Source organism: Mustela nivalis, assembly GCF_964662115.1.
Source record: "Mustela nivalis genome assembly, chromosome: 16".
Classification (NCBI taxonomy): domain Eukaryota; kingdom Metazoa; phylum Chordata; class Mammalia; order Carnivora; family Mustelidae; genus Mustela; species Mustela nivalis.
In genome coordinates this window covers 63,594,012-63,607,944 of record NC_139035.1, presented here as the reverse complement: position 1 = coordinate 63,607,944, position 13,933 = coordinate 63,594,012, and the positions used below count along the sequence as shown (strand labels likewise).

At 50.4% G+C, this 13,933-nt stretch overlaps 1 protein-coding gene across 1 annotated transcript in view; it reads left to right on the top strand.

Annotated features, from left to right (window-relative positions):
- Positions 1-702: 702 nt before the first annotated feature.
- PCP4L1 (Purkinje cell protein 4 like 1) overlaps positions 703-13,933 on the top strand; it is a 22,367-nt gene continuing 9,136 nt past the window's right edge. The window contains exon 1 of the mRNA XM_082704226.1: positions 703-937. Coding sequence (XP_082560352.1) covers positions 929-937 — 9 coding nt within the window. The 5' untranslated portion in view covers positions 703-928. The remainder of the gene's footprint in view (positions 938-13,933) is intronic.

Sequence of the window (13,933 nt, the reverse complement as noted above, 5' to 3'; positions counted from 1 at the left end):
CCATCGAGGCAGGCAGAGACAGAGGGTGAAGCAGGCTCCCCGCCGAGCAGAGAGCCCGTTGCGAGGCTTGGTTCCAGGACCCTGAGACCATGACTGGAGCCGAAGGCAGAGGTTTAACCCACTGAGCCACCCAGGCGCCCCAAGACTGACGGTCTTAAAATGTCTTTCCAGCCCTCGGATCTGTCATATTCCCAAACATACAGGCACTTCACAGTTTCCCTGTTCTTTGCCACGGAATACGGTCCACTTGCTCTGTCCGTCTCTCGTCCTTCCTCTCCGTCTTCCTACCCCTCCGCAGCAGGCTGCCTCCCTAGACTGTCTTATCTGCAGCACCTCTTGGCTTTACCCTTTCCACTCCTGGTTTCCTGCGTCTCGTGGACCCTCGTGGTTTCCCTCCAGCCCTTCCTTCTCGCTCTCACAAACTCGCACGCTCCCTCCTTCCCTCCTTGGTGCGCGGCCCCTTCCTCTCCCTCCTCGGCGCCCGCTCCTGGGGTTTCCGCGCTCTCAGCCCCCGACGGTCTCCCCCTCCTTCCCGCTCTCGGACGGTCTTACCCTAGTTTGGAAATGCAGCAGACCTCCGGGCCCGCCGCCATTGGGTGCGAGCGGCCGTCACTCTGCGGCAGGAGGCGCTGCCATTGGTCGCGCTGGAGGCGGGTGCGGAGCCGACTATAAAAGGCGGGCCCGGAGGCGGCGCGCAGAGCGGCTCCGACAGGACGGGGTCGGGAGGGGACGCGCGGCGGGAAGCTCGTCGCCCGGAGTCGGGGTGCAGGTTCCGGAGCGGCGGCTCCCCGCGCGAGACAGACTCTGCTCTTCGGCCGGGGCGCGTCCCCCCGAGCCCGACCACCCGCGGCCGTCGCCCGCGCAGCCCCGAGGGCCCCTCGCCTCCCCTGCACGTGCCGCGCCCCGCGCGCCCCGTCCGGCCGCCGCGATGAGCGAGGTGAGCGCGGGCGCTGCCGGGTCCCCGACTCCGGGCGAGCCCGCGGCGGGAAGGCCGCGGCCCGGGTCCCAGGGAGCGAGGGAGGGCGCGGCAGCCCGGAGCCGCGGAGACCTCCGGGGGCGTCCCACTGCCCCTCGGGGGAAGCTCCCATCTCGGGGCGCTGGGAAGCGACTGGAAGACGGAGGCTTCAAGCCCCGCGCTGTGCAGGGAGCTTTTGCTGGGGTAGGGGGGGGACTTGGGGGCGCGGTGGCTGGAACCGGGTGTAAAGGGGACTGCAGCCTCGGGGGATAAGTCGCCTCCTCGGGATACCACCCTCTGCATCTGCCCTAGGGCTCCGAGGGCACGCGGGCTTCCCTTCGGTCCCCGACTCCGGGGAGAAACGCTCTTCTGCATCGGCCCTCTCCGAGGGCGGTGCTGCTCTTGCTCTGGTTAGGTAGCCTTCGGCAAGAACGCCAGCCTAGCCCCCTGAGGTGGCCACTTTTCCCCTTTTGGGAAGGGGACATCCAGCCTCCTCTCATTCTGGTGGGAACCAGCCGTCGGAGGGGCCATGTCTGCTATTCCGGAGCCCCTGCATGTCCACTCCCGGGGAGCTGTCCCCTTCAAGAGGGACCTCCTTCTGCAGTGCTTGTTACATCCTAGGTCTTCCTGTCACGATCCACCGTGCTTGTCCCAGCCAGAGCGAGTCCACTAATTGGCATTTTTCTCTCTTCCCAGAACACCATTCATAGGTTGGGGTCAAAGCAGACACTTGGAAAGACCTCTAACATGGTCTGAATGCATTGGTAGGATTCAGAATCCAGGGTCTTCCTTCCCAAGTGAAGTCAGTATGGACAGGAGCATCACAGGCTTGCTCTATGCAACCCGGTTCCCAGCATCTTGTGATAAACCCAACTTTTCAGCTGTATGCCAGGTCTCAGCCCTACTACTTATAGCTGTGTGGCTTTAGGCCAGTTCCAAAACCATTCTCTGCTTCAGTGTTTTATCTATAAAATGAGGGGAATACAGATTGTTTTGATTCAATGAGATGATACATGCAAAGCACTTAGGACAGTGGCACAGAGGAGGCACTCAGTCTACATTAGCTCTGTCCCTGTTTCTTCTTTTCTGCTTTTGAATATGACAGAATATGACACAAGACTTCTCAAGAAGACCAGGCTCGTGGGCAGGGGGACAGGACCCTGGAGCCTAGGTCTCAGTTCAGATCTTTATCTTTAGTAGGAGCTCTGCTGGCTCCCACCAAAACTGTCGTCCAGGGAGCCAATTAGTGCCGACTGCTATGTTGTCTTGGTTGCCATGTCCACTAAGTTTATCCTGGAACATTTAGCTAGTCTGGGGGCTACAGATGAACTAAAGTGGTTTCTAGTCCCTCAGCTGGTTGTGACTGTGACCATGGCGGCCTTTCCGAGAGAAAAGGGGGAAAATGTATCTCTATCTCTGTCTCTATCTATCTATCTGTCTATCTGTCTATTTCAGCCTTCTTTCCTCTTGCTTCTAACATGAGCAGCCCTGATAGGAGAAGAGAGGTTTTCTTTGCCCTCTTTCTCGCTGAGGGCCAGAGTTCAAGGCCTTTCTAGAGTTTCTAAATCTGAAAGTTGCAATTCAAGCCATCCCCTGGGAGTTTGTGATCTGAGGGCCAGGCCAACATGAAGATATGTGGTTGGCCCGAGTTTTGGGGGGGAAGTGCACAGACTTTCTGTAGGACATGCCACAGGGACTGGCATTTATGGTGGTGTTTGGTGGAGTGACAAAGTGGTTTCGGTGACAGGGAAAACGGTTGGGTGTTTGAGGGGTAAGTCGAGTCTTGACTTACTGGCTGAACTTGGCTGGCTCCTCACTCAGGAGCTCAGCAGAATGATAACGATCGGACCCTTGGATGGGGACTAGCTCTCCGTGTGTGTGCCGGGCTGCCCAGTCTCCGAGGCTGTCAGATTGAGCTGGTTCTAACCAGCAATTTAGCTGTCAACTCTGCCTTTCAATATGGAGCTGAGCCTGGCTTCGGGGATGAGTCTTTACAAAATCCAGAAGCAGCCACCTGGGAGTACACATAGACTAGCTCTTTCTGAACCAGATCCCCAAAGGGGCTCTGCTTCCCTGGAGCCCGAGACCCAGCCTGTTTTCTTCCTCTGGAAAGAGCTCTGATAAAAAGCGGAAGTATTGCCCGGGGCTCTGGAGCTCTCTGGAGACTCCCGCTTCATTTCTCTCAGTGCATCCCCACGGGGCTCCTTGCTCAGGCAGAAGTGCCCAGCCCAGGAAAGCTCGGTGCACCCCAAATCTTATATAAGCTTCACCTCCCCCACCTGCTTATCTGCTTGCTTCAGAAAAACGGCCTGCCACGAGAGCGTCTGGGATCTCATGGGGAGATGTCCATTTCAAGGGAGAGTAAAAGCTGGCGAGCAATCTTCAGACCCCGTGTGCCCGCAGAGCAGGGGTGCTGGTGGGGCTGCTGGGGAGGAGCTCCAGCCCTCCGCTTTGCCTCCGTGGCCGCTCGCTGTCCCTTGCTGTCCCTCAGTACTGCAGCCGAGCATCTCCCTGTCCACGTGCATGTGAATCCGTGCGCAGAGGAGCCGCAGGGCTCATCTCCAGCCTGTCGTATTCACAGCTGCAGGCAGGACCTGACTGCTGTGAATCACAGTCTGTCTCGGAGAGTTTCGTAACTTTTCTTCACCCGGTTCACTGAGGGACGGGAGAGGCGTTCGCTCCCTAAGGGCTCTTGCCTCTAAAATCCCTCATCCGGTGCTGGAGCTGCTGCTTCAGAGCACGGTCGGCAAGTTCTCCTGTGTTCCTGTTGCATTTCTCAACTCAGAAGAGCCCTGCTGGAGGAAGCCCTTGGTGTGGCATTCTGTTGCAAGGGGGGTCTTGGATGGGAACCGCCCTCCTGGTGTCTGTCTCCTGTGTGCGCTGGCAGGGCTGGAGCAAGGAACGGATCCCTGAGAAATCTCCCTAGGAGAGAGCTTAGAGCTGATACCCCTTCTTTATTATTCTGCTTGCTGTCCTCTTTTTTTTTTTTTTAAAGATTTTATTTATTTATTTGACAGAGAAATAGCCCAAGTAAGCAGAGTGGCAGGCAGAGGGAGAGAGAGAAGCAGATTCTCTGCTGAGCAGGGATCCTGATGCGGGGCTTGATTCGGGGCTTGATCCCAAGACCCTGGAATCATGACCTGAGTCGGAGGCAGCGGCTTAACCAACTGAGCCATCCAGGTGCCCCTGCTTGCTGTCCTCTTAAGTAATAGGAACAAGACGGCACATTTGGGGGGTCACATTCTCTTTCCTGTGCATATCTGCACAGGAAATCCCCACAATGGAAGATTGGTCAGGTTGATATCTTCTGTGAGCCAGTTTTTAGGGAACCTGGTAGGGACTTGGAGGAACTCCCAGTGTCTCTCTCTCTTTCTCTCTCTCTGGTATTTTATTATGATTATGGTTCTAGTGGACATATAAAATAGAAGGGTTAGTTATTTAATATTGGGATACCTTCCACCTCTGGAAATGATCTGTCTTCCAAAGTAAGGGAAACCAGAACTTGGTTCTAGAACTTTCTTTTCCTTTTCTTAGTCACCCATCCCGGTTGTTGGCTCTGGCTGCTTGAGCAGGAGCCTGTCACTGGTGAAGGCGGATGACTGCTGTCTTCTAACCGGGAATATGGACGATTGTTTTTGCTAAGCAGCAGCTGTGATCTGTTACCTCTCAGAATGTCAAGTCTTTATAGGGGCAGGCACCTATAAATAATGTGGCTGGTGTCCAAATATGTAAATCTCATGCCTCTTTGTCTGTCTGTTGCGGGGGGGGGGGGGGTCTCTGCTGATGAACGTGATGGAGATGGGGTTGAAGGGGAGAGGCAGGAGGATAGATCGGGTCAGCAATTGTCTTTTCAAGGTGGTGCTTCTATGAATGTCTTTCCCCATTTTCTGTTATTCTGTAGTTCCAAATTTTCTTTCATGAGTCTGTTTTATCATGGAAAAAAAGCTCAGTTTACAAAAATTCTTTAAGACAGAAATATAGGTATATCTTTTACCAAGAGAATCTCAAATAATATACCCAGACATTTTAGTGATATAATTTTAGATTTGTTAAGAATCCCTAAAGCTCATACAATCCCAAATGAGGAAACTGAGGCCCAAACCGTATGTAAGTTGTCACAGTGCTAGAGCCAAGACTAGGACACAGACTTCTCACAGCAAAAGAATTCCATAAAAGTCATTTTTATGTGTTACCCTGGTGCGTACAGAATGCTTTAATTTATATGCAACTGTAAAGGAATAGATCACAAGTACTTTCTACAGGAAATCTGAGCAGTGTGATTTAATAAATGCTCAACCAGAGGGTAGAGAGAAAGACCAGCATGAGATGATAGTTAGCAGCAGCAGACATTTGGGTAGAATGCTAGGCAGGTCAAGTACTATCCTCCCTGAGGCAGGATAATGTCTGGTCATCCTGGAAGCGGGTGCCCAAGTGACGCTGGAGGCCCAGAGGCCCCCTTTCGTGGTTCTTAATTCCTGGTGTCCATCATTGATCCCCATAACCTGCAGAGCATCAAGGACCAGAAGGAGCGGTTTTCTTTCTGAAAAGAACTGAGAGCAATGCTCTTTTTTTTTTTTTTTAAAGATTTTATTTATTTATCAGAGAGAGAGGGGGGGAGAGAGCGAGCACAGGCAGACAGAATGGCAGGCAGAGGCAGAGGGAGAAGCAGGCTCCCTGCTGAGCAAAGAGCCCAATGTGGGACTCGATCCCAGGATGCTGGGATCATGACCTGAGCCGAAGGCAACTGCCCAACCAACTGAGCCACCCAGGCGTCCTGAGAGCAATGCTCTTAACTCTAACATATTTGACTTGGAGGACCCAGTGCAGGAACAGATAGCTAAGTAAAGCTGGTGTCCCTACTAACTAAACAGGCGCTGAACATTGAGCCCTTCGCTGGGCTTCTTGACTTCCAAGAAGAGTACAAAGGCTTTGGGAGGAAAACTCTAAAAGGGGGAACAGGAGAATGTATTAGACCCGCAAAGTAACTGATGGGAGCCTGCTGGGATCCCGGGATCCTAAGTGTGTGTGGTTTTCTACATCCACACGCTGGACCGGCTGCTCAGAATGCCTTGACTTGTCCCAGAGTTGTTTTACCTGCAAGAGTAAGCAATGTGAGAAGCAGATCCAAAACCACTTTTCTTTTTTTTTTTTACAAAAATTTTTATTTATTTAATTGACAGAGAGAGAGAGAGAGAGAGGGAACACAAGTAGGGGGAGTGGAAGAGGGAGAAGCAGCTTCCTGCCAATCCCAGGGTCCTGAGCTGAAGGCAGCCGCTTAATGATGGAGCCATCCAGGCACCCCGCCCCCCCAAACCATCTTTTTCTATGAGACCCGCATGCCTTGCAGGTGCCTGTAAACAAGTGCCTTGAAACCTGGCCCTCGTCCGCTCTCCTCCCCAGGTCTGACGATCGCTTCATTCCAGGCTGACTCCTGACGGCCTGCCCACCTGGGTTTCCCGGCAGCCCCCGCGCCCCAGGGGAAAGAGGTGCCATTTATCACGCTGTTGTCCCTGGTGCTGCTCCCTCCCACACAAAGCCCTCCAGCTGAGTGTTTGCTTTGTGGGCTGTGGGGGGATTAATACGTTTATTTTGGGACATTAACGCCATGGGTGGGATGCACATTGAAGATTATAGTAATAAATGATGCTTTGGCACTCCCTGCTCTCCCCCACCCCCTGCCCGCGGTATGGGGTAGAAGGCACAGCTCCAAGCCGTGTGCAGAGCAGCACAAATAACCACTCATTAAACCGTGGCAGCCCGTGCTGGGGGGAACGGCCGGGGCTGTTGACTCACTGCATACCAGAAGCTGGCATGGCCAAGGAATTCTGCCTCGGACTCCCGGGGGTGGGGTGGGGGGGTTACTGCTATTCCAGGCAACAGGGCTGGGGTGGCTTGAGGGGACGACGGGGGCTTGGGAGCTCGGCCTCTGCTTGGGTTCTGTTCCCATCGCGGGAGACATCTGAGTTATAAGGTATTTGGGTTGTATTCCTTATTTGAGGAGAAGGATGTGTGTATACAGAGCCAGAAGGAAGCATTCCTCGTTCTCTCTCTGTTATTATCTGGAGGGTGACCTTGAACAAGTCTTTCCGAGGCTGTTTGAGGACTGCAGCTGGTTGCCGTGCTGGAGTGCCGGAAGAATTGGAAGGGCTCCAGTGGCGCTCCTCATAGCAGGCTGGGGTCGCTCCCGGGGCCCCTCAGATGCCCTCCAGGCACCACCTTCATCTAGCATGGAGGTGGGGGACACTCAGTAGGGCAAGAAGGGTCCCTGGAGACCCTCTTCCTCACCACTGGGAAGCAGATGCACTCACTCCCCTTCACGTGCTGCGCCTCTGAAACAAGCTGGGAGCTGGCAGAGCCTCGGATTTCTGTCAGTACACCAGAGAGGAAGGGGTCTTTTGGGGATCCGATTAGGACTTTTAGGCTTCGGGCCCTTTTGAGGTTTCCCGCTCCTGACCCACAGGACGGGATTCAGAGCACCTGTGCCTATTCACGCGAGCAGAGCGACTGCCAATGAACTAGAATGTGGATACAATGTGTTTCTTTTGCAAAGCACCCCGGCCGGATCATGCAAATCCAGGCGTGCCGAGGTGCCCCTTTGTTCCTTTTGTTGCTGCTGCTAACACCCCGTGTGGCCACTTTTCAGAGCCCTGTGGGAAGAGAAGAACAGGGAAACCTGGCTAGTTCACCTTCCCCAAGGTCAGGTCTAACCGAATGCTGGAGCAGAGGGGGTGACACTCTCTTGCCTCTCCTGGTGACACTGGTTGCTGTGGCAACACCATTAAACGATGACAAAGAAAGAAAGGAAGAAACACAGCCGGAGGAGGCAGTGGGAGTCAGGGCCAACAGCGAGAAGGTCCCTCTTTCCCAGTTACCAAGGCCTGACCACTCTCAGGTGCTTTGCCAGGACGACGCCAGCCAAGCAGCCTTCTGAGGAATGGCTAGATTTGCACAACCATCTTTATGATAAAAAATAAAATAGTGTGTGTGTCATGTCTTAGGGTTCTTTGAAATGAAATGTGAACCCTTATGGGGGTTCAGGACACCCCTGCTGTGCGCCTGGCGGGGGGGGGGGTGCTCCAGGAGGCTCCAGGCTCCAGAATGGACAGCGGGACAGAATGCAGATTCCGCCCAGTGACCATCGCCGGGTCCTTTCCCAGAGGCTTAGAGCCCTCGTCAGCTTTTCTGGGGACAAACACAGGGAAGATGGAGACTTTGATTTCCAGCGTCAGTTTACAGTAAAGAGTGTGGTTATGAAGTTACTGCAGTGGCAGGATAAGCCTCATGGGCCCTTAGAGCAATCCTGGGCATCGTCTTTCTTGTTCAGTTCTACATAGTGAGGATCGACTCGGTGGCAACTTTAGGCTTTGATTCCAGGACCTAAAACCCAGGGATTGCACCTACTTTTAGTTTTGTTTTGTTTTGTTTTAAGATTTATTCATTTATTTGGGGAGGAAAAGGAGATGGAGAGAGAGTCTGAAGCCAACTCTGCAGAGCAAGGAACCCTACGCAGGGCCAGTCTCACGACCCTGAAATTGTGACCTGAACCGAAACCAAGAGTCAGACGCTCAACCGACTGAGCCACCCAGGCGCCTCTTGCCCTCTTCTTCTGTATAACCCAGAGTTACTTCACTTCAGAACAGTAACTATTTCATATAAGCTAGGGATTCTAACATACATTGTCTCCAGCTCTTTCATCCTCTGAAATAGACATTATCTCTCTTGTGCAGAGGAGAGATCTGGGCACAGCAAGGCCAAGCCATCTGCCCAATGTCACACAGCCGGGAACGGAAGAGCAGGGATTTGAAGAGGGTCAGTGCAGGTCCAGGATACGAACCCAGATCTGTCTAGCTCTACCTAATATGCTATAATGCTTCTGCCAGGAATCTGAGGCTTGCGAAATTTTCATTCACATAACTATAGAGTAACTTCTCTGTGCAAGACATAGGTTGTTGTTACTGTGACACTCTGATACATGGTAACTGTGGATGTTGCTTTGAAGGGAATGGCAGTCTGGGGAATAGGAAATACACTTCTGGAGACGTTCTCCTTCAACCTCAGCTCCTTTTCAGACACCTAGGTTGAGTTGAGGGAAAGCATTGACCTGACGTCTGATTCTCTTCATCTCTGAGGCCCTCAGCCATCGGGAAACCACTTTGACTGCAGAGACCTGGCTTAGTTGCCAAGGAGAGCAGAAGGGGAGGTCCTTCCACTCATCCCACAAATACGTGTGTATCCTGTGTAAGGCCTTGTGCTAGACCCTGGGGGTACAGCATAGAAGAAGACAGATACAGCCCCTACCCGCATAGGAACTTGCACTGAAGTGGAAGAGAATACATTCGGGCTCTAACTACGGAATCATTACTAAGTTACATAAGTAATAAGTGCTACCAAGAAGAAATCTGGGTGCTATTAAAACATAATGAAGGCCCTCGCTGAGTCTGGGGAGGGGAGAAGAGCTTCCTGGGAGATGGAGCCCTCAAGGGGAGCTCTGAAATAAGCAGGAATTAACCAAATAAGAGGGAAGCAGTGCTAAGAGAACCATGCCCCTAGGTCCTGAGGTGAGAAGGGGCAAGGTATGCTCCAGAGACAAGGTTACCGAAGTAATCAGAGGCTGCAAACGCAGGGTCCTGATGGCCACGTGAAGGATTTTACTTATTCTACGGGCATCAGTAACCGCTTGGGCTATTGCAGTGGCCCATGTAAGAATCAACCATCTGAGGGCCGGTGCAGTGGGGAGAAGTGAATGGGGTAAGAGACACTTAGATAAAGTTAACAGGAGTTAATAGCGACCGGATATGGAGTGCGTTGGGAGGAAGGTGTTAAGAAGGCTTTCCAGGTTTCTGGCTCGTACAGATGGATGCGATAGAGAATATTTGCAGAAGCCTCAGTTGGGTCAGTAGGCTTGTGAGTCCAGTTTGAGACACATAGAGCTTGAGGTTTCTTTTTTCTTTTTTAAGATTTTAAAGAAGATTTTAATTATTTATTTGAAGGAGGGAGAAAGAGGAAGAGCAGGAGCTGGGAGTCGGGGGCAGCGAGAGAAGGACCAGCAGACCGGACGCGGGGCTCGATCCCATGACCCTGAGATTAGGACTTGAGCTGGAATCAAGAGACAGTTTTCTCACCGCCTGAGCTACCCAAGCGTCCCTAGAGCTTGAGGTTTCTGTAAACATCCAGTGGAGGTGTTTTGAAACACGGAGGAGAGGTCTGGGAGAGAGAGATGCGCGTGGAGGCCTCAGTGGCGCTGTGTGCAGTGCAGTAGCCTCTAGCTGCACGTCGCTTTCCTCCTTATTAATTATTTGACCAATGATGATTGACTAATTAGTTAAAATTAAATAAAATTATAAGTCTTGGATGCCCGGGTGGCTCATTGGGTTAAAGCCAATGAGCTTTAGGTCATGATCCCAGGGTCCTGGGATCGAGCCCCACATCAGGCTCTTTGCTCAGCGGGGAGGCTGCTTCCCTCTCTCTCTCTCTCTGCCTGCCTCTCTGCCTACTTGTGATCTCTGTCAAATAAATAAATAAAATCTTAAAAAAAATTATAAGTCTTGTTCCCCGGTTGCACTAGAAACATTGCAAAGTATTCAGTAGCTGCACGTGTCTAGGGGATCGCGTGTATTAGAACGCACAGATAGAAAATGCCACAGAACATTCTATGGCAAGCTTTCTCTGTCATGGGCTGGATACTAAATATTATTCGCTTTGTGGACCTATATGGTCTCTGTCGCAACTATTTAGCTCTGCAGATGTCGTGCCAAAGATAAGTTGTAAACAGTGGGTCCTGCTGCCAAACTGTATTTACAAAAACAGGCTAGAGGCCAGACTTGGTGGCTACCGGACAGAACTGGCAGAAATGATAACAGGTCAGAGGTCCAGGTAGCATCATCTAGGAAGAGAGAGCAGCAGGGCGCTAGCTCTAAACCTGGAGGGCCTCTGGTCCTTAAACATTGGGCAGAAGTGCCCCGAAAGATGGGAGAAAAAGTAGGAAAAAACCATGATGCCTCAGGAGCCAGGGAAAGACTATGGGAGAAGAAAGGTGAAATGATCGAGCCTCGAATGCTTCAAGAGGTCAAGCCAAAGGGTGATCACGCCTTCGCATGTGACTGGATGTCAGGGAGAGTATGGGTTATCTAGGGAGGAATGATTTCTGTGGAGCAGGAGGGGGAAAAGTGAGGCTGAAGTGGGTTGGAGAGCGTGGGAGCTGAGGACGTGGGAGACGGTAGGTGTTCAGAGAGCTCAGCTTTAAGAGAGGGGAGTGGGAGAGGCCGGGCCCCTCCTGCCACCCCACCTTTCTAAGTGGTCCTTCTCAGTCTTGGCCAGCCTGCTGACCTCTCCTTAACTGTTTTCCACACTTAAAACATTAAGGTCTAATTTTGATGCAGTAAAATTGACCTTATCAGTGTATAGTTCTGTGAATCTTTCTTTTAAATATTTATTTATTAAAAAAAGATTTATTTATATCATTTTTGAGACAGAGAGACAGAGCATGTGGGGTGGGGGTGGGCAGAGGGAGAGAGAGAATCCCAAGCAGACTCGTCACTGAGCACAGAGCCGACTCGGGTCTCAGTCTCACGACCCCGAGATCATGACCGGAGCCCAGACTGACTCAGATGCTTAACCGACTCAGCGGTCCAGATGCCCCAGGTCTGTAAACTTGACAAACACGCAGTCACAAAACCACCACCACAATCAAGATACAGAGCAGTTTCATCATCCCCGAATTCCCCACTTCTGCTTTGTAGTCACCCCTCCCGTCACCTCAGCCTTCATCAGGCATTGAACTGATCTTTCGGTTTTCACTATAGTCTTGCCTTTAGAAGAATGTCGTGCAATTCTTTCATTTAACTTTGTTAAACTCGGTTGAGGGGCACTTGTGTTGGTTCCAGTTTTTGATGATTAAAAGTAAAGCTATTACAAACATCCACTTACAGTTTTCTGGGTAGGGGCTTTAATTCTGCTTTGGTAGATACCTAGGAACAGGATTCCTGGTGTTAGCAATAAAGGTGTGACTAACCTGCCCACGTAGTTGCACCATTTTTCATTCCCAGCAACAATGTACGAGAACTGCAGACACTCTGTATCTCTGTCGGCACTTGGCATTGTCGTTTCAAAGAACCATTCTACTAGGTACAGAATGGTATCTCAGCGTGGTTTCAGTTTGAATTTCCCAAATGACTAATGATGTCATGTATCTTTTCCTGTGCTTGTTTGTCATCCACGTATCTTCTAATGGGAGAAGTCCAAATATCCTGCCCACTTTTACAAACTGCATTCCTGTTACCAGACATTGAAAGGTCTTTATCTATCTGGGATACAAGTCCTTGGTCAAATATGTGATTTGCAAATGTTTTCTTCCAGTCTGTAGCTTGTCTCTTCATTCTCTAAGGACTGTTTTTCACAAAGAGCAGTTCTTGTTAAATATTGATAAATAAATACCTATTCTTGTTAAAAATAGAGCCACCCTGTGATCCAGCAATGGCACTACTGGGTATTTAACCAGAGGACACAGAAATACAGATTCAGGGGCACCTGGGTGGCTCAGTGGGTTAAGCCGCTGCCTTCGGCTCAGGTCATGATCTCAGGGTCCTGGGATCGAGTCCCTCATCGGGCTCTCTGCTCAGCAGGGAGCCTGCTTCCCTCTCTCTCTCTCTCTCTCTGCCTGCCTCTCCATCTACTTGTGATTTCTCTCTGTCAAATAAATAAATAAAATCTTAAAAAAAAAAAAAGAAATACAGATTCAAAGGGGTACACGCACCCCAATGTTTATAGCAGCACTATCTGCACTAGCCAAATTATGGAAAGAGCCCAAATGTCCATTGATGGATGAATGAAAAAGAAGATGTGATACAGGGTGCCTGGGTGGCTCAGTGGATTGGCGCCTCTGCCTTCATCTTGGGTCGTGATCTCGGGGTTCTGGGATCGAGCCCTGGCATCAGGCTCTCTGCTCAGCGGGGAGCCTGCTTCCTCCTCTCTCTCTGCCTGCCTCTCTGCCTGCTTGTGATCTCTGTCTGTCAAATAAATAAAAATCTTAATAAAAAAAAAGATGTCACACACACACATACACACACACACGCACGCACACGATGGAATACGACTCAGCCATCAAAAAGAATGAAATCTCCCCTTTTGCAATGACGTGGATGGAACTAGAGTGTGTTATACTAAGCGAAATAAGTCAGTCAGAGAAAGACAAATACTATATGATTTCACTCTTATATGGAATTTAAGAAACAGATGAACATGGGGAAGGGGTAAAAAGAAAGAAGGAAGCAAACAGAAGAGACTTTTATTGATACAGAACAAACGGAGGGTTGATGGAGGGAGGTGGGTGGGGGGTGGGCTCAAAGGGCCATGGGTATTAAGGAGGTACTTACGGTGAGTACTGGGTGTTGTATATAAGTGACGAATCACTAAATTCTATTCCCCAAACCAATATTACACTATATGTGTAATACAAAGAGCAGTTCTTAATTTTGACAAAGTCTAATTTATAATTTTTTTCTTTTATGAATTTTGTCTTTGGAATATCTAAGAAATCTTTGCCTACCACAAGGTTGCAAATTTTTTTTCTATATTTTCTTCTAGAAGTTTTATAGTTTTAGGTTTTGTATACATTTGGAGTTAATTTTTTTATGAAGTGCAAGGTTTAGATTGAGGTTTTTTGGTTGCTGGGTTTTTTTTTACATGGCTCTTCATATTTTTTGGAAAAGATCCTCCTGACCTTTAAATATTGGGGTTCCTCAACGTGTGGTCTTAGACCTGCTTCTTTTCCCTGTAATGGTAGTTGAAGAAGGAATTCAGATTGAAGAAGCCTTCTTTTCCTGTTTTAAAAAGAGGGAGAGGTGTGTGTGTGTGTGTGTGTGTGTGTGTGTGTGTGTGTGTGTGTTTTAAGATTTTTTTGTTTATTTATTTGAGAGAGAGAGAGGAAGAGAGAGAGAGAGAGAGCATGAGAGGGGGCGGGTCAAAGGGAGAAGCAGACTC